This window comes from Hippoglossus stenolepis, chromosome 24 (genome assembly GCF_022539355.2).
Source record: "Hippoglossus stenolepis isolate QCI-W04-F060 chromosome 24, HSTE1.2, whole genome shotgun sequence".
Classification (NCBI taxonomy): Eukaryota; Metazoa; Chordata; class Actinopteri; order Pleuronectiformes; family Pleuronectidae; genus Hippoglossus; species Hippoglossus stenolepis.
In genome coordinates, this window is record NC_061506.1 from 6,529,091 (window position 1) to 6,554,394 (window position 25,304).

The 25,304-nt window shown below is 42.2% G+C and overlaps 2 protein-coding genes across 2 annotated transcripts; one reads left to right on the forward strand and one right to left on the reverse strand.

The window, feature by feature from the left end:
- Positions 1-11,575, forward strand: aox6 (aldehyde oxidase 6). Its single transcript, XM_035150162.2, has 36 exons — positions 1-128; positions 867-924; positions 1,076-1,172; positions 1,859-1,967; positions 2,064-2,190; positions 2,353-2,414; positions 2,748-2,828; positions 3,026-3,103; positions 3,259-3,339; positions 3,526-3,670; positions 3,886-3,978; positions 4,107-4,258; positions 4,451-4,544; positions 4,632-4,741; positions 4,830-5,014; positions 5,162-5,324; positions 5,394-5,471; positions 5,559-5,728; positions 5,821-5,947; positions 6,261-6,383; positions 6,645-6,741; positions 6,822-6,946; positions 7,228-7,361; positions 7,487-7,574; positions 8,051-8,137; positions 8,230-8,421; positions 8,687-8,914; positions 9,042-9,137; positions 9,420-9,548; positions 9,674-9,748; positions 9,842-9,894; positions 10,034-10,148; positions 10,243-10,308; positions 10,394-10,582; positions 10,710-10,877; positions 11,438-11,575. The coding sequence occupies exons 1-36, from the start codon at positions 75-77 to the stop codon at positions 11,486-11,488; spliced, it is 4,080 nt and encodes a 1,359-aa protein (XP_035006053.2). The 5' UTR covers positions 1-74; the 3' UTR covers positions 11,489-11,575.
- aox5 (aldehyde oxidase 5) lies at positions 11,212-24,899 on the reverse strand. The gene is made up of 37 exons (XM_047339214.1): positions 24,855-24,899; positions 23,515-23,572; positions 23,125-23,166; positions 22,997-23,038; positions 22,608-22,704; positions 22,387-22,495; positions 22,181-22,307; positions 21,853-21,920; positions 21,678-21,773; positions 21,504-21,584; positions 21,259-21,403; positions 20,996-21,088; positions 20,602-20,753; positions 19,799-19,892; positions 19,339-19,448; positions 18,673-18,857; positions 18,436-18,598; positions 18,256-18,345; positions 17,536-17,705; positions 17,316-17,442; positions 16,992-17,114; positions 16,808-16,904; positions 16,599-16,723; positions 16,379-16,512; positions 16,160-16,247; positions 15,964-16,050; positions 15,626-15,817; positions 15,139-15,369; positions 14,810-14,905; positions 14,577-14,705; positions 14,244-14,318; positions 14,100-14,152; positions 13,693-13,807; positions 13,462-13,527; positions 12,944-13,132; positions 12,638-12,805; positions 11,212-11,952 (listed from the first exon to the last, which is right to left on the reverse strand). Exons 1-37 carry the CDS (start codon positions 24,897-24,899, stop codon positions 11,902-11,904), a joined length of 4,113 nt encoding a protein of 1,370 aa, XP_047195170.1. The 3' UTR covers positions 11,212-11,901.
- Positions 24,900-25,304: the final 405 nt, after the last annotated feature.

Sequence of the window (25,304 nt, forward strand, 5' to 3'; positions counted from 1 at the left end):
CGGAAGTGTCACGGCTCGTTTGACTCTCCTCTCCGCGGGTGTTGGACTCAGTTGAACCGCAGGTGACAACAAACATGTCTGCAGGGAACCGAGGAGACGCGTTGTGCTTCTTCATCAACGGGAAAAAGGTACGTCTGGTGTTTATACGGTGAATGAAGCTGTTTGGGTCGTGGTGTCCGGGTTTAGTCGTTTGTCTTTCCGCCTTGAAAAGTCTGTTGTCAGGCTGAGAAACATGTAAATCTCCTTTAACTCAGGAAACAGTGTCGAAGGTTTAACAACAAGTCGAGTGACTGGAAGAGAAATGAGTTAAAATGGTCCCAAATGGAAAAGTGTCAAAAGTTAGAAGCCCCCCCCCCAAAAAATAAACTTGTTACACAACATTGTTTAACAAGCTGTAGCTCAGTTATATATGAAGTGACATCCACTGAATTTAATATTCAATTATTTAAATAGCTCTGAAACCAGAAAAGCTGAAATTATTATCTACAGAAAACATTTGGGAAAAGTTGTTAAATGTATTTATTTCCACTGATATTCTGCTTTTAATCTACAATAATGCTGGATAATGTTTTGGTTAAAATGCTATTTCTAACTGATATGATATATAACAAAAATATACTGTAACAATAATATAGGGGCAGATTTTACCCAGATCACATTGAAATGCAGTAGTTTTTTTTTTTACAGTGTTTTATTATTTAAATTTTACTGAAGTAAAGCATTCTGAGTATTTCCAGGTTCAACCAATTAATAAGCAAGTAGTAATAAGCCGATAGAAAGTGATTAATTCAAACAACTACAGTGGCCAATCTATAATACTTTATGTTTTATGTAATACTGTATCTTTGTGCTTTCTGTCCAAACAGGTCACGGAGAACCATGCGGACCCGGAGACGATGCTTTTGTCCTTCCTCAGAGAGAAATGTATCCTTCCCAACTTTAATTCTTTCAATCCACCACCATAAATAAAGTTGTATACATTAGCTGTATGATTCCGTTTCATAAATCACAGACAATCACATGACCTGTTGCTGTTTACACCACCTGTCGATCATTCCCTTGACTGCGACTCCAGTGAGGTTGACTGGGACCAAGTATGGCTGCGGAGGCGGAGGCTGTGGTGCCTGCACCGTCATGGTGTCTCGCTATCAACCTGCCACCAAAACCATCATGTATCCTTTATCCGAAACCACCTGGTGAAAACCCCACGCACACACAGGGAGAACATGCAAACTCTCAAGTCTCATTAACTCAAGCCAACAACTCAGTTTTGGGCCTTAAATCTTAATCTAATCCTTTCTCCATTTGCAGCTGACAGATACAATTATTTAACCTAAATTTAAAATGTCATATTATACAATTATGTATTTGATTAGCTGTTTATTTGTTATTTGCTGTAAACACAGGGAGAACATGCAAACTACACACAGAGAAGACCCCATCTGAACTGGTAACTTCTTGTTGACGGGCAACAGAGCTCTGTTTTTACAACTTTAAAAACGTTATTCTCGTAAAATTATGACTTTATTCTCGTAATATTACCACTTTGTTCTCTATACTCTGTCGTACAAATACATATACGCTAATTATACTACTAATAAAATAAAATAAACAACTATGAAAAAATTGGGGACCCCACTGGATCCAGGCCACATTTGTAAGTAAAATAATATGGTTTAAAAATAAAATATTAAAAAATAACGGTGTTCCTACAATATATAACTACACCGACTCCTCAGTGAATAAAGCTAAAGCAAACTGAGCCCATAGTTAAATCTGACTTCTCACCCCTCCACTAGAATTAAAGCACATGCATCATATGTCAGATCAGCCCAGTTTTCCCTCACGTTACCGTCAGACACTACTCAGCGAACGCCTGCCTCCTGCCGCTGTGTCAGCTCCATGGAGCCGCAGTCACCACGGTGGAGGGCATCGGCAGCACCAAGACCAGGATCCACCCTGTGCAGGTCAGAGCTGGATCACGATCATTCGTTGATTGTTTGCTACGTAATGTGAATAAATCTTTTAAATAGGTTTGAAAACGGCCGTTGTTGTGTTTACAGGAGCGAATAGCGAAGGCTCATGGCTCCCAGTGTGGCTTCTGCACTCCGGGGATGGTGATGTCCATGTACACGCTGCTGAGGAACACACCTCAGCCCTGCATGGACGACATCACCCAGGCTCTGGCTGGTTCGTTTGCTTTGTTTTGTCCCATTAATCAAAACCGTAACATTTGATGAACACTAGATGGCGCCATAGAAATGAGAATAACAAAGATAACCATTTGTTGTCTATGCCAACAAGGTAAACAAGCACATATATCTGAAACACCTCATCACTGTGTGTATTCAGGTAATTTGTGTCGGTGCACTGGATATCGCCCCATCGTTGATGGCTGCAGGACCTTCTGTGAGGTACAAAGCTCAGCGCCACATCAGACGCTTAATAATGTCATATCACAGATTGTTATCTTACTCTGTTGGTACGACCTGTTGGTGTCCTGGTGTCATTTAAGGTCCATTTGATTCACTTATTTTAGTACATTTATGTTTAAATTGAATTGCATTTTACCTGTCTGTTAATATGACTGTCTGTCTTTATCCCCTTTTATTGACCTTTTTCCATCTATTTTTTAATCATCATTTTTATTGCTTTTAAAAGGTTATTGTATTTGTTGTGTGTTTTGTCTTATCAGTCAATTGTGAAGCACTAATAAAGTTTAATTGAATGAATGAATGTATGAACAGGAAACCAACTGCTGCCAAGCCAATGGAGCCGGAAACTGTTGCCTCAATGGAGAGAAAAATACTGAAGGAGAACCAAAGCAGGTGAGTTCATATCTTTCAAAATGTTCTTGTCTTGTCAATATTAATATTATTATTTATTTTTAATCCCCTTCTAAAATATATTATAGTGCTTTTATTTGTTTAGTCTTATTTCTGGTCGTTTGTGAAAAAAGCCTTGAACTGCACTCACCTTTATGAAAGGTGTCACACAAATAAAGTTTGATTCATTGATTGAAAAGGAAACCAACTGCTGTCAAGCTAATGGAGCCGGAAACTGTTGCCTCAATGCAGAGAAAGATACTGATGAACCAGAGCAGGTGAGTTCATGTATTTCTTTATATTTTCTCCATAATTTCTTTGTGCTTCTATTTCTTGGAGATTCAACCCAACTCATTCTCTTCTTTGCCTTTTTTTTCTTTCTGTAACTTGTTTTCACTTCAACATTTATTTCCTTCTGCCTCCTTATGTCCAGGAAAAGCCACGGCTGTTTGATAAGGACGAGTTTGTGCCACTGGACCCGACACAGGAGCTGATTTTCCCTCCTGAACTCATCGTAAGTTTTCCAGATATAGTTTCTCACAAGGTCTTTGGTGTCAGCACTTTGAGAGAAGAGTGAAAATAATATTAAATAAACAAATTTCACATTTCTTACAATTCATTTGAGTCTCTTTTTTAGATATATTTTCATTGCTTTCAGAATGTAATAATCACCGTATAAGAATGTCCCTCTTCTCCAAAGCTGATGGCGGAGGCGACGAACCCACAGACACTCACCTTTCACGGGGAGAGGATGACCTGCGTGTTCCCCGCCTCTCTGGAGGAGCTGGTGCAGTTGAAGAGCAGCAACCCCAAAGCTCCGCTGCTCATGGGAAACACCAACATAGGTGAACGCTGCAAATAACACCTCTCCTCTTTCCTTACTTTAGTTCCTGAGACGTTCCCTGGCCTAACCCCTAACCCTGGCCAAAATTACTAAATATGGTTAATTGCTGAATGTGAGCGTGAGTGGTTATTTTTCTCCATATGTTGGCCCTGTGATAACGATCAGAAAAATGTGACCCGGTTAATTAAACTGTATTTTCTCTGCTTTGTGTCGAAGGTCCAGATATAAAGTTCAAGGGCGTCGTGCATCCGCTGATAATATCCCCGACCAGCGTGATGGAGCTGTATGAGGTCACTCAGACGCCACAAGGTGGACTCTGTTGTCTCCATGTTTTTGAGAATTTTCTTACAGTAACAATCTCTAACAGTGCAAAATATTTCAATCTTTTTAGTGTTTACCTGTGATTTTAATTTTTACATTTTTCGTTTTTTCTGCAGGCGTTTGGTTGGGAGCGGGTTGCAGTCTGTCCGAGGTCCGCTCTCTTCTAGAGAAGCTGCGTCCTCAGTTTCCAGAGGAGAAGACGGAACTCTTCACAGCCCTGATCCAGCAGCTGGGGAACCTGGGAAGCCAGCAGATCCGTAACGTCGCTGTAGGTCCACTTCACTCTTACACTGCTGATGTACTGGATATTCAGTCAGAGATGCTCCTGTGCTTTTCTCTCTTTTCCTGTTAATCCTCCCCTCCTTCCTCCATCTTTCCTTTCTTTGTTCATTTCCTTTCTTCTCCTGTGGTTTTAACAGATTTGAACTAATACTTTTCTGTGTTGTTTTTACATATTAAGACTCTTGGAGGCAACATCATGAGTGCGTACCCTAATTCAGACCTGAACCCAGTTTTGGCTGCGGGGAACTGCAAACTGAGCGTCATTTCCTGTGGTGAGGTTTTATTGAGAAATTTGAAAACCTGTGACGGCTTCTAGGTTTTGTGAATCCTGATTTACAAGCAGTTTCTTAATCCACCAGGAGGAAGACAGGAGGTCCCTCTGCATCAGGATTTCTTTGTTAGCTTTGGGAAAACCGCCTTGAAACCAGAAGACATTGTTCTCTCGGTTTTCATTCCCTTTTCCAGAAAGGTACAAAAACTCTTCCGTTTGCACACTTCATTTTTGTCTTTGCTGTGACGACATAAAAGTGGGATATAATGTCCTGTTTGTCCTGCAGGGGGAGTTTGTTCGAGCCTTCCGTCAGGCTCCGAGAAAGGAGAGCTCCTTCGCCACCGTGACGACAGGAATGAGGGTGTTTTTCTCGGAGGGATCTCGAGTGGTCCAGGACGTCAGCATTTATTTTGGAGGAATGGGATCGACCACAGTGAGTGCTGCCAAAACCTGCGCAGCTCTCATCGCGAGGTCAGTGGGACATTTATCGCTCAATGTGGGATAATCTGTATTTTTAGAAGTGGATTAAAGAAAAATGTGAGACAGAAAGCACTTTCAGTTTCAACACAGCAACAATGAAAACCACACTTTTCAGGGTTCCCCTTGTCTTTCCCTCAGGCCATGGGACGATGAAGTCCTCAGCCAGGCCTATGACGTCCTCCTGGATGAGTTGGCCCTTCCTCCCTCGACTCCCGGAGGGAAAGTGGAGTTCCGGCGGTCACTGACTCTCAGCTTCCTCTTCAAGTTTAACCTGGAGATCCTGCAGAAGCTCAGAGAAATGGTAAATCTTCAATGCAACATTGTAAATACTGCTGACACAAGCGACTGAGACGAGTTTTCCCTTTTACAGAATGTGATCACAGATCAGCTTCCTGAGAAGATGCAGCCTTTACCCAGAGAGATCCAAACCAGCCTGCAGGAGTTCCAGGTCCAAACATCATGTCTCTCTACATCTTAAAAGAATAAGAGTTAGATTGTGAAATACAGCTGACAGCTTCCTCTTCTCCTCCTCCAGCATGTGCCGAAGGACCAGAACAACCAGGACCCAGTGGGCCGTCCCATAATGCATCGCTCTGCCATCAGCCAGGCCACAGGTGAAGCCGTGTACTGCGACGACATCCCCAGTACAGACGGAGAACTCTTCCTGGCTCTGGTCACCAGTTCTCGAGCACACGCTAAAATCACGTAAGTGACGATTTGTTGTTGTTTGCTGTTGTTGACTCGCCGTCTCATTTAAATCCCCTCATCTTATTTTTAATGTGTCTTTTGTCCACCAGGGGGATGGATGTGAGCGAGGCTCTGCAGCTTCCTGGTGTCTTCGACATCATCACAGCCAAAGATATTCCTGGGAAGAAAGTCCGCACGATGTTTGGATATCACGAGGAGCTCCTCGCTGAGACAGAGGTGGAGCATATATGTTTGTGTGTTTTTGTTTTTAGGGTGTGGATTTAAACTATTTGTATAGAATATTTAAATAATAGTTATGGACTGTTTGATGAACGACTAAACAGTATTACTTTCACATTACTTTGTTGGATATGCATCATTATTAATGATTGATTTTATTAAATAGGAACCATTGTTATTTAAACTTATTTATGGAAGAGTCCTTCAGTTTCAACAACTGGGGGGAAGAAGCATGTCCAGCAGAACCTTGTGATTATCTTGTTTAATATCTGCCAACAGTGGTTTTACCTCCACTGATTTGTGTCTTCAGGTGTCGTGCATCGGTCAGATGTTGTGCGCCGTGGTCGCTGATACACGGGTGCATGCCAGGCGAGGGGCAGCAGCCGTGAAGATCAGCTACGAAGACTTGCCGGATCCCGTGTTCACCACAGAGGTCTGTGATCACGTCAAATCTTTGGACTTATTTCCTTCTGTATCAGCCTGATATATTTGTGCCTTTTTAATACTTTGGAATTTGAAATAGATTTTCAGTTTGAACACTGCTTGGCTGCACAGTGTGGTTTTATGGTCCAAATGACAAAAGTGACTGCCTTTTGTCTTTTCAGAATAAATTCACCCTTTAATCTTCATGTTTCTGATCTCAGTGTTGAAGATTTAATATCCTCGTGGTGTTTGTCCTCTTCCGCTGCGACAGGAAGCCATTGAAAAATCCTCTTTCTTCGAACCACAGAGGATGATACAGATTGGAAATGTAACCGAGACCTTTAAAAGTGTCGATAATGTTCATGAAGGTAAATATCTCTGATCTGTATCTGTACATAAATCGTGAGGACATTTTAAGACTGACTGTCTTTGTAACTGTTTTCCTCAGGAGAGGTTCGACTGGGCGGCCAGGAGCATTTCTACATGGAGACTCAGAGCATGCTGGTTGTTCCTGTCGGCGAGGAGACGGAGTTCAACGCTTACGTCTCCACTCAGTGGCCGACTTTAATTCAGGTGCACCGAGACGCCTGGACACTGGCAGTTGTCTCTCTTAGATTTGTTTCCCAGTTTTGGAGACACGAGATCTACTGGAATGTTCTGAACTGGAATTCATTGCTTTCACCACAGTTTTAAAACATTTAACAATTATTTCTTATTTTCTTAGACAATAAAAAGAACATATCTGACCTGAAAAGTATTTTCTAGACATTTTAGAGATTGACAGCTTAATAACATGAGTAAAAGTGAGGTCTGAGCTGAAGAGGATTTCTTTCTGTCTTATTTCCTGAATGCAGGATGCGATAGCGGAGACACTGGGCGTCCCGTCAAACCGAGTCACCTGTCACGTCAAAAGGGTCGGTGGAGCATTCGGAGGGAAGGTCACTAAAACCAGCATCTTGGCTTGTATCACCTCTGTGGCTGCGTGGAAGTAGGTGGACTGGATTTTCTGGGAAATCAACAAACGGGTTTTATTTGACCCTACAAGCCAGCTTGAAATGAAATCATAAAAAGCTAGAAAGTTGTGATGGTTGGTGTTTTCCATCTTTTGTCCAGGACCAATCGCGCAGTCCGGTGTGTTTTGGAGCGAGGGGAGGACATGCTGATCACGGGAGCTCGTCATCCTGTCCTGGGAAAGTACAAGGTACCACGACACTCAGGCTTTCATTTCAGGGAGGTTCTCGAGTTTAGTGTTTGAATCCAATTTGAGGCTGATTCCCTGAAAGTGATCCAAAGATGGTTCTGACAGGATCTACGTTTATTCAAAGACTAACAAGATGATCAAATGAATAGTTTTTTGCCTCTTGAACATGATATTTCAAGTCTGCCATTAGGGAACTTCTTTAAATTTTGACTAGTTTTCACTTGGACTCACAGAAAAAGCTGATAAGATGTCAGTGGTCAAAGGTCTCATTGACCTCATACATGTATTATTGGGAATGAAATATGTCATTTGGTTATTCCAGATCCCTAAAAATCCTTTAAATGAAACAATCTGGGAAATAAATATTGTCACTCAGATGATAGTAAGAATTTGTAACACTAAAAATGGATTTTGATGTGATCTGGCTATTGGGGGAGTTGTGGTAAACCCTGATAGTCGCTTGCTGCTTCTTTCAGGTTGGTTTCATGAATGATGGAAGGATCCTGGCGGCAGACATCCAGTACTACGCCAATGCTGGGAACATTGTGGATGAATCTGTTCTGGTTGGTGAAAGTGATTTTTTTTACTTTCAAGTCTCTGAGTTCTCAAACCACAAATATGTAAAATGCTCTCATTGATTTTCTTCTTTCTGCAGGTAGTTGAGAAGATTCTGCTCCACATGGACAATGCATACAACATCCCCAACCTGCGAGGCCGCGGCGCCGCCTGCAGGACCAACCTGCCCTCCAACACCGCCTTCAGGGGCTTCGGCGTGCCCCAGAGTCTCATGGTTGTGGAGAACATGATCAACGACGTGGCTGCGGTGCTGGGACGCCCTGCTGACCAGGTCATATTCTGCGGACTTGATGCAATTTTATCTTGCACAGGTTGATATGGGGAGCTCGAAGTCAGTATAAAATTTTGTAAATTAGAAAATGCTTCTCTCAAAATGCTATTTTTAAGAAATACAATAATGTTTTGGGCCTTGCAGTTACAGCCAATTGCCAGTAGGTGATGTTGTAGACCAAGAGCACCCCCTACATCCAGCTTCCTTAGGTTGATATCTCACTTTTAGATGGGATTTTATTCCACTTTCCAAATGTTTCCACCAGATTCGGGAGACCAACATGTACAAGGGGGTGTCACTCACCCACTACAAGTTTGAGTTCAGCCCAGAGAACATGCTGCGCTGCTGGGAGGAATGTAAGACCAAGTCTGACTACAGCGCCCGGCGCCGAGCCGTCGACCAGTTTAACCAACAGAGCCGCTGGAAGAAGAGGGGCATGTCCATCATCCCCATTAAATATGGCATCGCGTTTTCCGAGGGCTTCTTAAATCAGGTCTCTGGGATTCAGCTTTTAATTCTTTATCAGAGATGCATCCACCATGGTTTACTTGTACTTATACAGTATTTATCTTATTACCACATGAAAATGAAGACATGTTTTCTGTGTGTTTGTGTGAAAGGCAGCAGCTCTGGTCCACATCTATAAAGACGGCTCTGTGCTGGTAACTCATGGAGGGGCAGAGATGGGTCAGGGAATCCACACTAAAATGCAGCAGGTAGTTACTTGTGCAGTTAAAAGTATCACAGGTACGATATCCATCTGTAACTTTCAAACTGTTCTGTCTCTTACCTTCAAAGCAGGGCGGCAGCTTCATGTAATGATTGAAAACTTTATCTCAAAATCACCTGGCTCAGTGTACAGACATTTTTAATCCACTGCTGAGAAACAAAGAGAAATGACAGCCGAGATTTGTTTTTGTTTTATTTCACCAAATTTCACATAACCAAACATTTTTATTCTTTTATAAGCTCACAATCTGTTTCCTGTGTGCTGTTAGGTTGCCAGCCGAGAGCTTCACATCCCGTCCTCTAAGATTCACATCAGTGAAACCAGCACCAACACTGTTCCCAACACCTGCCCCACCGCTGCTTCCTTTGGCACGGACGCCAACGGCATGGCGGTCAAGGTAACGTCCAGGTCCTGCAGTGGGATCTTCTGTATCACTGTCGATTGGGACTCATATGGAAAGGACACATTGGCAATAAAAAAAAACAACATTTGTACGAATCTTATTCCAATTCTTTGGTTCAGGATGCCTGCCAGACTCTGTACCGGCGACTGGAGCCAGTCAGGCAGAAGAACCCCAAAGGATCATGGGAGAGTTGGGTAAGATTAATCCTGAAGGATCACATGGACAAATGTTGCATTTAATCGAACACCAGCCGTAGAGACATGATTTTATCAATATTTGTCTTTCAGGTCCAGGCAGCATTTTTTGAGAAAATCAGTTTGTCAGCCACTGGATTCTACAAGTGAGACACTGAAATAATTACTGGATGAACCAATAAACAGTGACCGTGTTCACACCTGGCGTTACCGTGCGTCTTTGGGTAGACGCACGTTGATGCCACGTATGAAGAGGGTCAATGACCGATTCCTGTTTGTCCTCAGAGGTCTAGACCTTTACATGGACTGGGACAAGATGGAGGGGCAGCCCTACTCTTACTACACATTCGGGGTGTGTTGCTGTGAGGTGGAGCTGGACTGCCTCACTGGAGACTTCAGGGTCAGGGTGCACAGATTTAATCCTTCAAACAACGTAATGGGAATTTTAGGCTTGAAGAACAGGTTGAAAGAATTTTACCTTTTGCATCTTGTAGACTTTGAGGACAGACATTGTGGTCGACATCGGCAGGAGTGTGAACCCCTCTGTGGACATCGGACAGGTGAGACCAGTTTTATATTTTAAATATTGGTTGGAATCTTATGGACGTTCCTGCATTTCCCCCTTTTCTTTCCTCCCTCTCTCAGATTGAAGGAGCCTTCATGCAGGGTTTGGGTCTCTACACTCTGGAGGAGCTGAAGTTCTCTCCCTCCGGGCTCCTGTACACGCGCGGCCCTTCCCAGTATAAGATCCCTGCGGTGTGCGACGTGCCGCTTCGCTTCAACGTCTACCTGCTGTCGGACTCCCACAATCCCAACGCCATCTACTCCTCAAAGGTTTCTTCTGTTTACTTCGTTCTCTCTCTTTTATTTTTTTACCCTTTTCCTCTTAATTCTGTACGTAAAATACTGTGTTTGCAAACTCTCACAAGTAACTTTCCTCGGCGGTGCTCTGTCGCTGCAGGGTATAGGAGAACCCGTCCTCTTCCTGGGCAGCTCGGTGTTCTTCGCCATCAAGGACGCCGTCGCCGCCGCTCGCTCAGAGTCCGGTCTCACCGGCCCATTTTCCCTGGACAGCCCAGCGACAGCAGAGAGGGCCTGTCTAGCCTGTGCCTCCCCGTTCACTCAGAAGGTAATGATAGTAAAATACTATCACTCTGGTCAGTGACATTTACTCTGACACCAGACGTGGATTTTAACAACAGTTGGAATTTAATGTCCACAGATATTATTTAACATAGGTTCAATTTAAGACTTTTTGTTTCCACTTAAAATTGAATTTAACACCAAACTTATATGTAAACACACTAAATATGAAAGTATATTTGGATCAAATAAACACATTTATGTCTGTTAGATTCTATTTTCTTGATCCCCATTGATCCAGAGTATTTTACCTATTTTATTACTTTATTATTTGTTTATGTTGTTTTCTATTTCTAAGAGGAATCCAGATGAAACAACAGTTGAGAGTTAGAATAAATCAATTTAATTCAGATAAAGTTAGTCAACTTCAAAAAATCAAATCAAATAAAGAAATACATGAAATCACTTCATAGTTCTTTCTATTACATTAAATAGGAAAGTAAACTTAGTGCCACACAAAAACTTTAGCATTTAAAAATGACAGCCATACATTTGCCATTCATTTCTGTTAACGTTTATTTGTTTGTTGTTTTATTTTGTTTCCAGATTGCAGCCGACAAACCAGGATCTTTCAAACCGTGGGCCTTGAACATCTAAAACTGGAACTGAGATTTTTTTTTGTTTGTAATCAAAGTAAAGCAAGACTGACTGTGAACTGAATGTAACTCATAATAATCACCTGATAAAGTTATATTTTTAATACTTAATCAAAATCACACCAAGCTCAATATGAAATGAATGCATTATAAGCAGTAGATTTTACAGTACATATGAATGTTTTTGCTCCTGCAACAGAATAAATAATTATATATTCAACACATATTTGAATATAGTAAAACCATTGTTTGAAGTGTTCTCATTTAGCACCAGGACACAACCACAGAACAAAACACTGATGACATGAAATAACAGGCTCTAACTGATGAGAGTATCTTTAGAGGTGCCACAGTGGAGAGTCCATCATCGTCTGTAAACTAACCCTGACTTGTCTCCTTGTGGACCGAGGACGCTCACACCTGAATGCACCACGGAGTCGCAGGCCCGTTCGTCTGAGATGAGGCCTGCAAGAGCGACAGGAAGGGCTGTTAATCAGGGGTTGGCAAACATACGAGTGAGGAGAAAGCACTGGGTGAAAACGTATGGTGAGTGGTAAAGCTTTATACACTCTGTAACTTCTACTGAGCAACAGCGCCCTCTGCTCTGATAATCTCCTTTGGGCTGATGAATATAATTATATACTGTATACATATGCTTTTTTGTTTTCTTTCACATACACAATCTCATTTTCAAATCTACGTTTAGAAAAGCATTTGTGGTGTTTGGTAAAGTGTATTTATTTGGTCTACTTATTAGATATGTACACAGCATCGACTGTAACTGTATAATGGAGCCGCCTGATGAGGTCAGCAGTGGTTGTTAGAATGCTAAAGAAAACGGGGAAATTCTGCACTGTTAGCAAATGATTATGTGTCCACCCCTTTCCATTTGTTTCTTTTGTTTTGTTGTACTGAACGGATTTCCAAGAAACTCCATGAAGGATGAGACATGGGCCACTTTCTTTAACATTGTGCGATTTGCAATTTTTTGACAGTGAATTGTGAAGACCGACATGTTTCAACAGGTGTAATACAGTTTGGGCGCCGCTGGATGATTTAGTTTTCAGCTTTAGCATCAGTTCACCTGTTCAAACATCCCAAGTCTGACTCGGTTTAAAAAATATGCTGCCAGTCCTAATCATGCTCGTACCATCTCAGTGAACTGGTCCTGGCAGGCCATGCGGATCTTCTCGGCTGTAGCCGGGGAGCTCAGGGGGAACGTGTCGCCCAGTCCTTTCTCTTTGCGAGCCTCTGCGATGGCTGCTTTGATGGCAAAGAAAAGAGTGGAGCCAAAGAAGACTGGAGGCTCACCTATACCCTGGAACAACAAGACACACAGCAGTGCACTGAAGGAGAGATTTATCAATGTAAAACAGGAAAACAAAACAAATGATTGTATTCATAAAGAATCCTCCTTTTGATTTAAGTCCTTTTTAAGGTTGGTCCCCTGTGTTACCTTGGACAGGTAGATGGCGTGAGGATTTTCGGAGTCAGCGAGCAGATGCACGTTGAACTCAGCTGGGACGTCGCAGAGCGCTGGCACCTTGTACTGAGACGGTCCTCTGGTCATCAGGACTCCGTCCGGGGAGAACTGCAGCTCCTCGATGGTGTACAGGCCGACGCCCTGGACGAAGCCTCCCTCCACCTGGTAAACGTCACAGACACTGATGGGATTTGTCCAGGCAACACATTAATACCGTTCTGTTCTGTGGCAGGATGTGTCACTGGGGTGATAAATATTTGTTATGAGCAAAAGCTACTGAACAGATTTCCAGGAAACTTGGTGAAAGAATGGGACATGGGCCAAGAACGAACTCATTCAATTTTGGAATGGACCCGGACAAAGGGGCAGAGCAAGGATTTTTATTTTTCATCTTCTTTAACATTGTGAGATAGGACATTTTTGCTAATTTCCCAGATAATAATTAATGGATTCTGATGAAGAAGAGGAGCAGGATGAAGGACGAGGAGTACCTGTCCGATGTCCAAAGCAGGATTGATGCTTTTCCCAACATCCATCACAATGTCAGTCCGAATGTTCTGCAACAAACAAAACAGTGAAAAAAGTTTCTTACTTATATATTTACAATTTATTACATTTATACTATGTGTGATGAATTATTCAAAATGAAAATTAGGAATTATAAAATTCAGAATGAAGTATAGTTAAAAGTAATTATAAGTAATAGTAAAAAGTGGAAATACCTTGTGATCCCCAGTGAGACAGTCGATCTCCACTTCAGAGCAACAGGCACCGTAGGTGAAGTAATAGTACGCTTGACCTTCACCTTTCTCCCAGTCCACGTTGGTGGCAGGTCCCCTGTAACACACACACACACACACATAGTGCTCTTCACTTTTTAGAAACAAGTTGGATTTGAGGTGCTGTGGTGGAAATTGGTCAACAAACGAGTTTCTGAGACAAGTTGTCTTTGTGAGTTTATTTGTAAAAGCTTTCTGCAGAAAGGATCACACAGGCAAGGTGGAGGTTGCAAGTGAGATGTCGAGCTGAACCCTAGACGGAAATGTCTGCTGTAAGCATAAACTGAGAAGTTATTAAGTAAATTTCCATCACTGTGCCCAGATCAGATCTTAATGAATAATTTACTTACATAAAAAATCCAGTTGCAGATAAACTGATCTTCTGGAAGAAAGCATCACTGACCTGCGAGAAGGTAAACTCATTTCAGCTTTCTTTCACACATTCTCATTTTCAAATACGTTTATAAAAGCAGTTGTGCTATTTGATCAGTTACCCATTGCTTCCATGTGTTTTTGGGATTCTCCTCCATGAGTGGTTTCAGGCGTCTCATTAGCTTCTCACAAGCATCCTGAAAAAAAAAAATCAAAACAACACGTCATCAACAATATCGACCTACTTACCTGCCTACCTGCTTACATGCCCACCTCTCGACCTATATGCCTGCCTACCTACCAATCTAAAAGATAAGAAAAGAACATATATTTATGTAAGAATATGTGTAAAGATATGACTGAGATTGAAAAGCACTTGGAAGATAAATCTCAAACGAAATGTCCCCAGTCCACTGCTCTGTCACCGACACCATTTCTTAAACATAAGCAGTTACCTTGACGGCCATGCCCACAGCGTCGGTGCCAAACGAGGCAGCTGACGGTGCCGCATTGGGGACGTTTCCTGTACACGTCTCTTTGATGAAGATGGAAGACATGGGGACCTTGAGGACACGGCTCGCTATCTGGAACATGAGGGAAGAATGCAGTTGAACAAGTTTCATATTGTTCCTTTGCTTTACCATCATCTTGAAGAACACAGAAGAATTTCGAAAAGCTTAAATCTCACCTGTATGGCCTTGGTGTGGATGCCCTGACCCATCTCTGTCCCTCCGTGTGTCACCAGCACTGAGCCGTCTTTGAAGATGTTCACCAGAGATGCACCCTGGGAAACACAAGTGAATGAAAGCCCGAGTGTATGTGCAGAGACGATGATATCAACCTTAAAAAAGTTAAAGAATATCCTTCTATTAGGTGAGTTTAGTTTTGATAAACATTTACAATCGGGAAAACGGCATTGGGAAACTGTCGTACCCTCAAAGCTGCTAGAATCCCCCCACAGGCTTTAAAAGCAAATGTGTGAAAAACTCAACGTCAAATCAACACTTCAAGACTCACTTGATTACAGAAACCTTTGGAGAAGCCAACGCCAAATTTCTGCGGCACAGCAGCGATGCCTCTCTTCTTCCAGCGGTTGGAGGAGTTGAAGAGCTGGATTGCTCGGAGCCGATCCTCGTAGTCGGCCCTCTCCAGACACTCATCCCAGCAGCGAACCATGCTGGTGGGGCAGAACGGCTGCTTGTAGTGTGTGTAGCTCTGCTCCTCCCTGTACATGTTTACGTCTCTGACCTGGAGCGGGAAATCATTTACTCAATGAACATTCTCTCTGATATAATGATGAAACAACTTTTACGATAACTCGAGAACCTGTCCAGAATATTTCTACAAATTTTCTACAAAAGTTCAGTTGCGCTCAAGGATGAATTGATAAGACTTTGGTGGTTGAAGGTCAAAAGTCAAGGTCACTGTGATCTCACAATGCTCTTTTTTTGGAAACCATTTTAGGACCGAAACATCCCCCGTCTACATCCCGGTGACCTCTGACCTTTTCAGGGGGCAGGCCGCAGCGGACTGCCACCTCGTGCAGGACGCTCTCCATCACCATGAGGCCCTGAGGCCCACCGAAGCCCCGGAAGGCCGTGTTAGACGGCAGGTAGGTCTTGCACACCACGCCCCGACCTCGCAGGTTGGGGATTTTGTAGCCGTTGTCCATGTGGAGGATCGCTTTGTCCATAATCTGAAACAGAAAGGATTACAACATGAAAACTCATAAGTTTTGAGTTTCAGTTCAGTTAAAGTTGGATTGATGGTTTGGGACAGACAGTGTCTTTTGACTCTTTATTTAAAGTTGTTCACACACTGTCCATGTTTCTGTTAACTCACGAATGAGGACTCATCCAGTGTGCATCCTCCATTGCTGTAGTAAATGATGTCGGCGGCTTCGATGGTGCCGTCGCTGTTGTACCCAACCTGGAGATGGAACAGGACAGTTCAACAAAATAACACTCACCAGCTATTGTTTTAGCATGTTAAACACTACATATGACATAAGTGGAGATTTTCAAATGGTGATTTCTACCTTGTACTTTCCGAGGAATGGGTGTCTGCCACCAGTGATCAGCATGTCGTCCCCTCGTTCCAGGCAGCAGCGCACGGCCTTCCCAGTCCTGGAGAGATTAAAATCCCATTTCACAAGTTACACAAATCTCCTGGCTGTTGTGGCCTCTAGGTTTTTTGTACTCTGAGATCATTTCTGCTGCTCATGCATAAGCCCAGTCAGGCTGTTTGATTTTCTCACTTGTGTGCTGCGACTGCAGTGATGGCAGAGAGGCACGCGATCTTCATCACCTTTCCTCCGAACCCTCCGCCCAGCCTCTTCACGTGGCAGGTGATCTTGTTGGACTCGATGCCCAGCGCCATGCCGACCAGGTCCTGGTGCGAAGACACAAAACCAACTCAATAAGTTTAAGAGCGTCATTCTTAAAAAAGGAAAGGAGATATTGTTTTTTTCTTTTGACCTGAGTGAAGGCAGCGTGCTGAGTGGACACAAACAAATCCATCTCTTCATTCTCTCCTCTGGGAACAGCGATCAGTCCCTGAGTCTCCATGTAGAAGTGCTCCTGCCCGCCCATATAGATCTCATCTGCACATAACACCACGTATTAAACTTCAAATAGCAAGAAGACGTGTTTCGAGATCGTAGGATGTTCCTGTGCAGGTGTTTTACCCTCCAGAACACGTTCAGCTGTCTTTAACGCTTCGTCCACATCCCCTCTCTCCACCTTCCTCTTGGGTTCAAAGTAAGACTTGTGCTTTATGGCGTCCTGGAGAATAAAACAAGACAAACAGAGTTCAAATGAAGCCCCCTTTATTGCCTTCACAAATATTGAGAAAATATTAAAATGCCCGACCTCAATGGTGAAGAAGACAGGCTGCAGGTCCTGGTAGGTGACCTGGACCTTCTGGGCTGCTCTCCTGGCCTGTTCCCTGCTCTCTGCCACCACGGCACAGACGATCTGACCCACACAAAACACCTGCCGGCATTTTTAAATACACAAATCTGTTAATTTTCCGTTTTGTCTTTGGCATGACTTAAAATAAAAGTTATTATTTTTAAATGTAAACTAATAATCAACCAAAAATGTCACATTTAATTTTTTTATCTCCCCCAACGAGGATATGTTTTAAATCATATATTTTCCCTGCACATGTGTGTGATGAGTAGTTCTCAGCACCTCCTCTGTGGCGAAGAGTTCCTCTGGGTTGTTGAACCAGAGTCTGCAGTTCGACCCGGGAACGTCTCCGGCCGAGACTACAGTGACCACACCGGGCATTTCCAGGGCCTCGGACGGGTCCACGTTACTGGTTCATGAAGAGAGTCATTGTTGGAAGTGATTACTTTTTGTCTGATGGTTTAAAGCCTAAAGCTGTGACTCCCAAGAAAATGATACTGACGTGATTTTAGCGTGCGCTCTCGTGCTTGTCACCATGAAGATAAAGAGCTCTCCTTTGACCGGTGGCAGGTCGTCATAGTACTTGGCTTCACCCGTGGCTTGCTGGAAAGCAGACTGATGCATGCTGGGACGCCCCACGGGGTCAACGGAGGGCTGGGCCTCTGACACAAGCTGCGGACGAGGAGGAGGGACAGAACGGGAATGATCTGGCAGCTGATTTGTTTGATCTGATAAACGTATGCCACGGAGACAGGAGTGTGACACGGAGCTGCGTGCAGCACAGAGGCGGCTTTGTTCGACTCTGTCCAGCGTCAGCTGACTGTGGAAAACAAAAACTCACTGTAGGTTATCATCCAAACAGTGTCTTCTTTTTTTTTATTCTGTCTGGGAACTAAATCAGGTTTAAATGATGAACTTACAGTTTCTTGTTCAAAAAGAAGAAGAAAGATGTCAAAGCGTTAAATAATGAGGCACAAAAATACTCTACAGCATGATTGACCGCCTAAATGGCAGTAAACTGATAATAATTGACTGTAAAACAGCAGAAGAATTTTCTCTGGTTTGCCGAAAACTGTTCTTACAAAATTCACCCCCACTGGAAAATCCATTCACAGTTTTCTCTGGTGAAATTATGGAATTAGATAAACCAGCAGCTTTTGGCAACACAGGCCAAGTATCATTCGCTCTCATGCAGCACAAGATCTAAGCGCTGCAATCCGACCTGGTAGGACTGTTGACCCTGTGGAACTTCGTTCTTGAAGGGCTTGAGTGCGCTGAGATACTCCAGGGGGAGATCAATGTCTGAAACACCCTAAAAAGTAGTATTGAAATGATCATTTATTATGTAAAATATTATTTTCTTAGACATACGAATATTGGTTTTTATTTACAGTTTCCTCACCCTCTCTCCCATCTCCAGGACAACTTGCATGTAAAACTTGAAGAAGAAGCTGAAGACGAGGCTCTTGCGATACTCCGCCTTCCCTCCGTGGATGGACGAAGACACGTCCACGTCTTCCTTTAGGAAGTGGCAGGCCTCAGTGAGGAGATTTTCTCCCCACGGCCTGGAGGACACCAGAGTTTGTTCAGCTACGACCCTGATTAGCATTTGCAGCAAAATCTAAAAATGCAAACATACCGTCCAACCAGCTGCTGGCACGTCCGTCCCGGTCGGACTAGAGTTGGTCCAACTCCGCCGTAGTAGATGTTGAGGGACTCCACGATGTCGGTTCCCTCCCTAATCACCACCTTCATTCCAGCATTCACCAAGGAAAAGGCGAACTCTCTTCTCTGGGCCTGTCGGTAAGCTGCCACAAACTCCCACTGAGGAGAGTCACAGTGTCACAAGGCGAGTGTTCGCTTCTCGCTGTAGATCTATGTGTCATTTCTTTGTCTATTGCAAACACCTTTCATTCATTTTGAACATTTATTCATTTTTCTCTTCAGACACCAAACTTCCGCAAAAAAGCACCAAACCGGATTCTGCTAATTGAAGAAATCCGTCCCTGTGACCATTCAGTTATCTTGTTTTTAAGTTATCCTGTTAGTTAGAGCCAGGAATGAACGTGATCAATTCTTTTTAAGAAAGGTCACGTAGTAATGTTTGTTTCTAACAAGTAGAAAATAAATCCATAAGTTATGGTTTGCTCCGGGATAATTGATGGTCATGACTCGTTATCATGCAAAATCACTGTCTGGTCAGGTCATAGGTCACAATAAATCGGTTCTTTTTAAGTCAGAGTGTGTGAAGTTTTCTCAGAAGAGGGAGCATGTGAGGTAGGAATGTTAAAGCAGCACGTCTCACAGGTTTGGAGCAGGGAATGTTGATGGACAGCAGGACTTCATTGGGCCTCAGGGCCGTTTTCCCAAAGGCAGTGAAGAGCTTTTCATTCAAGGGAATGTCCCTCGTCCCATCTGAAGAAAAACACACAAGATAACATTGAAGACTTCCTGTGTAGTCAAGACCAGGCCTGGGTTATCAGACATCTGCAACTGATGCTTAGTGGGATTGGGGGTCGACACAGCTATTTGAGGATGTTAGGGGTGTGATACATCCATTAGTCACACAGATTATTATTATGGGTCATCAAGTGATCATTGTAGCGCCCAACACAATTATCTGACACAACACGCTGATGGATTATACAAGAAATACGGAAACAAATGAACAGGATCTGGCTCCACCTTCGGGGAGCTGTCACGGTGTCCTTCTCTATTTACAGTCTCTGGTTCTACGGTGCAAAAACATTTATAAGCCACTTTACCTTTGGAGACGACGTGCAGTGTGCAGTCCACAGCAGCCGAAACACTGCTAAGGTCGTATGTGGGATTTGCACTGAGGAGATTCCCACCAATTGTCTGCAAAGACAAATGTATTATTATTATTCTGGTTCTCTGCTGCTCGCACTGATAAGCTACAAACTTGCACTGGCTCCCAGTTAAATTCAGAATTGATTTTAAAATACTTTTACTATTGGTCTGCAAACCTATCAATGGCCTTGCCCGTCACTATTTTACTGATCTCCTGATCCCATATTCTGCTCCCAGGTCAATAGGTTTTCCTTTCCTCCTCACAATAACTCCTTTCAATCTCCCTGTCTCGTGTGAATGAGGCTGACCTCTTCTCTTTTGCCGCCTTAAGCTCTGGAATAACCGCCTGTTCCACATCAGGTCTTGGCCTACTACCGATTATTTAAAACCTAATTTAACATCCATAAAAAAAGTTTTAATCCTGCTTCTAATAAATCCTGATTCTGTCTTATGACTGTGTTACTTATCTAATTTATTTTTATCTAGTTTATCTTTTATTGCATCTCTCTCTTGACACTACTTGCGGTATTTTTTCTTTGCCATGGTTAAAAGCACTTTGGCTAAACTCGTGTTGTTTTTAATGTGTTATATCTGACTTATATCAGCTTTGATTCTTCTCACACATTTCAGAAAGTCCTCTATATTAGCATGATGTATTATTAATTGGATAATTTTGGTGATTAAGTGAAGTCATTGGCCTTTACAAGTAAACTAATTCAAATTCTTTGGTGCAGCAGATTTTATATCAGGGACCTACCGCCATGTTGCGTAGCTGTTTCCCTGCCAGACACTGGAGAGTCTGCAGCAGCGCCCGGTATCCTCTGGTCCTCGCCTCCTCCATCTCCGCCACGGCCCTCTCCAGCTCCTCCTTCAATGTGCTGAGGCTGCAGGCGGCTCCAACTGTCACACCTGCCAGACAGGTGAGGGGGACGTAGATGTGTGGGAGGGCAAAGGTCATTTATTTATATTGATTCTGTTTTCTCGATGCATTGTTTCTGAAGCTGTAGCTCCGACAACAATGATCAAATATTCAAATATAATGAGGGGAAGTCATTAATAACTTGAAGGTAGTTGATATTCTCCGTCAGGAATATATAACGTAGATATTTGCATTAATTAGAATAAACCCCAAAAAATAAACGTCAACCCACCATTTTCCCCCCATGTCACAGCACTGAGCTCAGGAATCCTTCCGACGTAGACAAGCAGAGGATGGTGGACTCCTTTCAGAAGCATCTTTGGCCCTGGTAAGAAAAAATGATAATGACAGTAATGTATGTAATCAGCTGACAAAGTAAATACAAAGCAGACCACAATGAATCTCCCCACCCTACAATCATGTGGTTATCATTTAACGTTATTTGGGGGAAATACGAGCATACAAGGTGAAGGGAAGTGCAAAGTTTATCTTTACCAATGGTTGTGTTGCCAACAATCAGTGGAGCTGAGGGATGTTTGGCTTTCAGCTCCATGAGGTGGGACAGCTCAGAGGGAGCCACCAAATTCACTCTCTGTCCTTGGAAATAAAGAGCATCCCCACTGAGTTTCTTCTCCATTATCTACAACCGAAGGAAAACCAGTTCACAGGTCTTTTACTCTGTTCATGAGGTCACAATTTCAGTGTGATTGTTTTTTTTGTGTTCAAATAAAAAGTCTCACCAGCAGCTCCGGAGGAAAGATAAGATCCTGAGAAGGATCTAGAGGTAAAAGATCGTCCATCGGGAAAAGTTCTTCAGAAATCTGACAAAGGCAAGAAAAGATAACAGTCACATTCAATATACAAATAAAGTTTACACTGCAGCACACAAAAGTGTTTTCAACGTTTGGACATACATCACTTTCCTCGCTGTCAATGCTGTTACTGCCGTTCATTCCATTTTCCATACAGCATCTTCCTCCTCCTCCTCCATTTTGGCAGCAGGCAGAGGTCTGGTGAAAATAGTACATGTTTCAGTGTTGTGATGTTTTTGGCACCACATGGAAAATTGGTCATAAGCGATGAACCTACCTCACTTTCACAAAAAGTCTTAAATCCATCAATAATTGGCCTGTAGCCTGTGCAGCGGCAAATGTTCCCTGGAAAATAAATAAAATGAAAATACTCACATTCCTTGGATTGTACTTTGCTACAGTACTTAAGTAAAAGTATTTAATCCAATCTCTACTGCTGAATCCTGTCTATCTGTAAAATCTTTTATTAATGCAAATTAAAGCTCAAACAACACAACATAGTTTATCAAATAAAAAATCTTGTTAATTCCATCCAGGCTAATTGATGTTGACAAGGATTGTACGGTCTTGTCATACACATTTTTATTTATTTATTTATTTTTTACCTCCAAGAGCTTCCCTGATGTCCTCCATGGAGGGCTGAGGTTTGTTCCTCAGCAAGGTGTACATGGACATCACCATCCCCGGGGTGCAGAAGCCACACTGAGACCCATGAGCCTTCGCTATTCGCTCCTGCAGGTCAGAAAAATGAACATAGATCAGGTGAGACTCTCCACAGTAAAAACAGTGGTGGACTAGAGAGACATGTTACCTGAACAGGGTGCAGTTTGGTCTTGGTGCTGCCGATGCCTTCGACTGTCACCACAGCAGCACAGTGCAGGGTGACGATCTGCTGCAGGCAGGCGTTCACAGTATAGTGTCTGCATGGTTTAAAGGTCACGGATGCAGAACTCTTATTTCAAAAAAGCCTGCTTTTCAAAGTCTAAAATAAAGTGCACTAAAACCGTTATGAAAGAACCAAAAAAAGGATACACGACTCTTTCCTGGTGCTGGCTGTATCTGGACACCATGACAGTGCAGGCTCCACACCCTCCGCTCCCACAGCCATTCTTGGTCCCCGTCAGACCAGCTGGTCGCAAAGACAAGACACAACACCCCCAAAAAACAGTTATTACATTATGTTTGAGATTTACTTTACATTTGTGGCAAATGGAGTAGCATGATATAAATACATAGAAATTTTACATGTGATATTATAATTTTTGTTATTGTCCAATGATACAACTTAAATCTCTTTTGTTTTTAGTCGGCAATGCCAGTGATTGGTGTTTTCAGGTTGAACATCTGTTGAACGAGATACCAGGAATGCCTTGAAGGTTTGTTTTTTTTCAAATTTGGCCCAAACGTTCAATTGGACTCACGTATGTCCTCATTGGAATTCAGTTTTTCAAAGGTCAGGAGCGCTGTGACCGCACAAAGAAACACATTATTTCTGGAGCACCTCCAGGGTTTCCTCTAAAATTTGGCCCAAACGTTCAATTGGACTCACGTATGACCTCATTGGAATTCAGTTTTTCAAAGGTCAGGAGCGCTGTGACCGCACAAAGAAACACATTATTTCTGGAGCACCTCCAGGGTTTCCTCTAAAATTGGCACAAATGTTCACTTGGACTCACAGACCAGCTGCAGATTTGCGTAGTAAAAGCTTAAAGGTCAAGGGTACGGACATGGTGCCCTAATATGAGGAAAAAAGTATATAGACTGAAACCGATGCACCGACCCACAGAGCCACACAACCACTCTAGTTTTTAATAAAAATAATAATAAAATAAATCCCTTATTTCTCTCCTAATTTAATTCTTAATCTTGTTTAACACTGTGCTTTTAAGATGAGGTGGTTTTTGACTTTAATTTGAAATGGGTGAAGAATAGAATCCACCTCTTCTCCTCAGAAAGCTGAGCAGCACCTCCTCTGGATCCGCATTCTTCTCGACCACCTGGAAGAAAGGAAAGACAAGAAGGTAAAAACAAAGTTCAAATTATGAAACGGAGAACAGAAGTCAAGAGACAGAAATAGAAGATGTCAATTTCAAATTAAACCTTAAAAAATAAATGGTCGGAAGGACTTGTGGTCAAACAACCTTTCTTTTGTTAAAAATTGATCACATTGTGGTGACATGGTGGGACGGGGGACGGGGGAGTCAGCTGACTCTCATGAGCCAGAATCGTGTCTACCTAGCCTTTTAATAATACATACGAAAGTTTGTTTTTTATCTTTTTTATTCAGGCATTAAAACATTATATAACACAAAGTCAACAGTCTATGTATAAAGTGACTAAAAAGGCACAGGGAGACGCAAGATGCTCTCGCCTGTCTTGCATCTCTATCCATCCAATTTATCCTCCAGATTTAAACAGACAGAGCAAAACAAACTAATTATTCACGCTTGGAACAGACCATTTTTTGGAAAACAAATATAGAGTTTCACATATTAAAGTTGACATTAGCATTTTTCCACAATCCAACCCGACAATTGAAACACATCTCCTTTTGATATAATAGAGTCAATTACTTCTTTTAATAATTACCATGTAGAATATTAGTTGTGTAACTGTTTCATTTATCCCACAAATTAATATTAATTAATATAAATTAATAAGTCAGTCAGTTTTAATCATGCAGCCTCAAATCATAAATTAGTCTCAGAGCGTTGAACCAATTCTTCGATTCTTACACAAACAAGCACTGGAGGGTTTTCGAGGTATTTGTAACTTCAACTTTAAGCATCCATGAGTTCTATTACGTTTTATAACACATCTTGTGATATTACCTTCTGGAAATTACAGCAAAGTTTAACAGCTTCTCGTTGCTACTTTTCTAACATAAATATTTTACATTTCATTTAGCTGACGTTTTTTTATCCAAAGCGACTTACAATAAGTGCATTTACTGTATATCCAAACTTTTTCTGCACAGCATTCAATCAAAGTTAAACTCCAAACACTTTGCGTTAAGTGAGACTGCAAACTAGAGCGCACATAGACTATATATTCACACATGAATAAAAAAAAAGAAATACACAAATCACAATGTTAGAAAGAGTTGAAGCAGGCAGGGATAAGTGGCCAGCAATCCAAAACCCCAAAGTCACATGGAAAAGGTAAAGAAAAACACATTATATGTTACCTTTTTAATAAAACAACTAATTAAACAGTCAATTCACTGATTACAGCAATATCTAATTAATGGAATAAATAGTTGATGGTTGATGCTCTCACCTTTTTTCCATTGATGAAGAAGATCAGCTCACTTGGTGAAGACATGATGATGATGTGGTTGAATGTTGAGCTCCGGGTTCTCAGGTCTTTAATCCCCCGCTCATGTCACATGTCGTCCCTTGGAAGGAAAATTCAAATGGTTCCAGTTCCCAAAGCCCAAAAGCAGCATAGTTGCTCCAATTACAATTTTTTTTCTTAATTGTTATTATTTTCTGTTTTCTTGAAGTAAAGGTCATATCTTAATTTATCTTGTTTTGCTTAATCTCCTAATTATATTGCATGTATGTTATACAACAGAGAAAAGTATAAGACCTCGCATATAACAAACTGAAATTAGAGCATGAAAATTGTCAATATTGTGGCCAATGGATTTCCTGGTGATTGATTATTTCAACTGAATCCCTGAGAAATTGGAAAGGTCAGCAGGTAGTGTACACAGAATATCATGAT

Coding starts and splice junctions, on each gene's coding strand:
- aox6 (XM_035150162.2), top strand. CDS start 75: ATGTCTGCAGGGAACCGAGGAGACGCGTTGTGCTTCTTCATCAACGGG. Junction 5,472..5,558: donor CCAGCCTGCAGGAGTTCCAG/GTCCAAACATCA, acceptor CTCCTCCTCCAG/CATGTGCCGAAGGACCAGAA. Junction 8,915..9,041: donor CCGAGGGCTTCTTAAATCAG/GTCTCTGGGATT, acceptor TTTGTGTGAAAG/GCAGCAGCTCTGGTCCACAT.
- aox5 (XM_047339214.1), bottom strand. CDS start 24,899: ATGTCTTCACCAAGTGAGCTGATCTTCTTCATCAATGGAAAAAAG. Junction 16,905..16,991: donor CTGTCTTCTTCACCATTGAG/GTCGGGCATTTT, acceptor TTTATTCTCCAG/GACGCCATAAAGCACAAGTC. Junction 15,818..15,963: donor CACTGGATGAGTCCTCATTC/GTGAGTTAACAG, acceptor TTTCTGTTTCAG/ATTATGGACAAAGCGATCCT.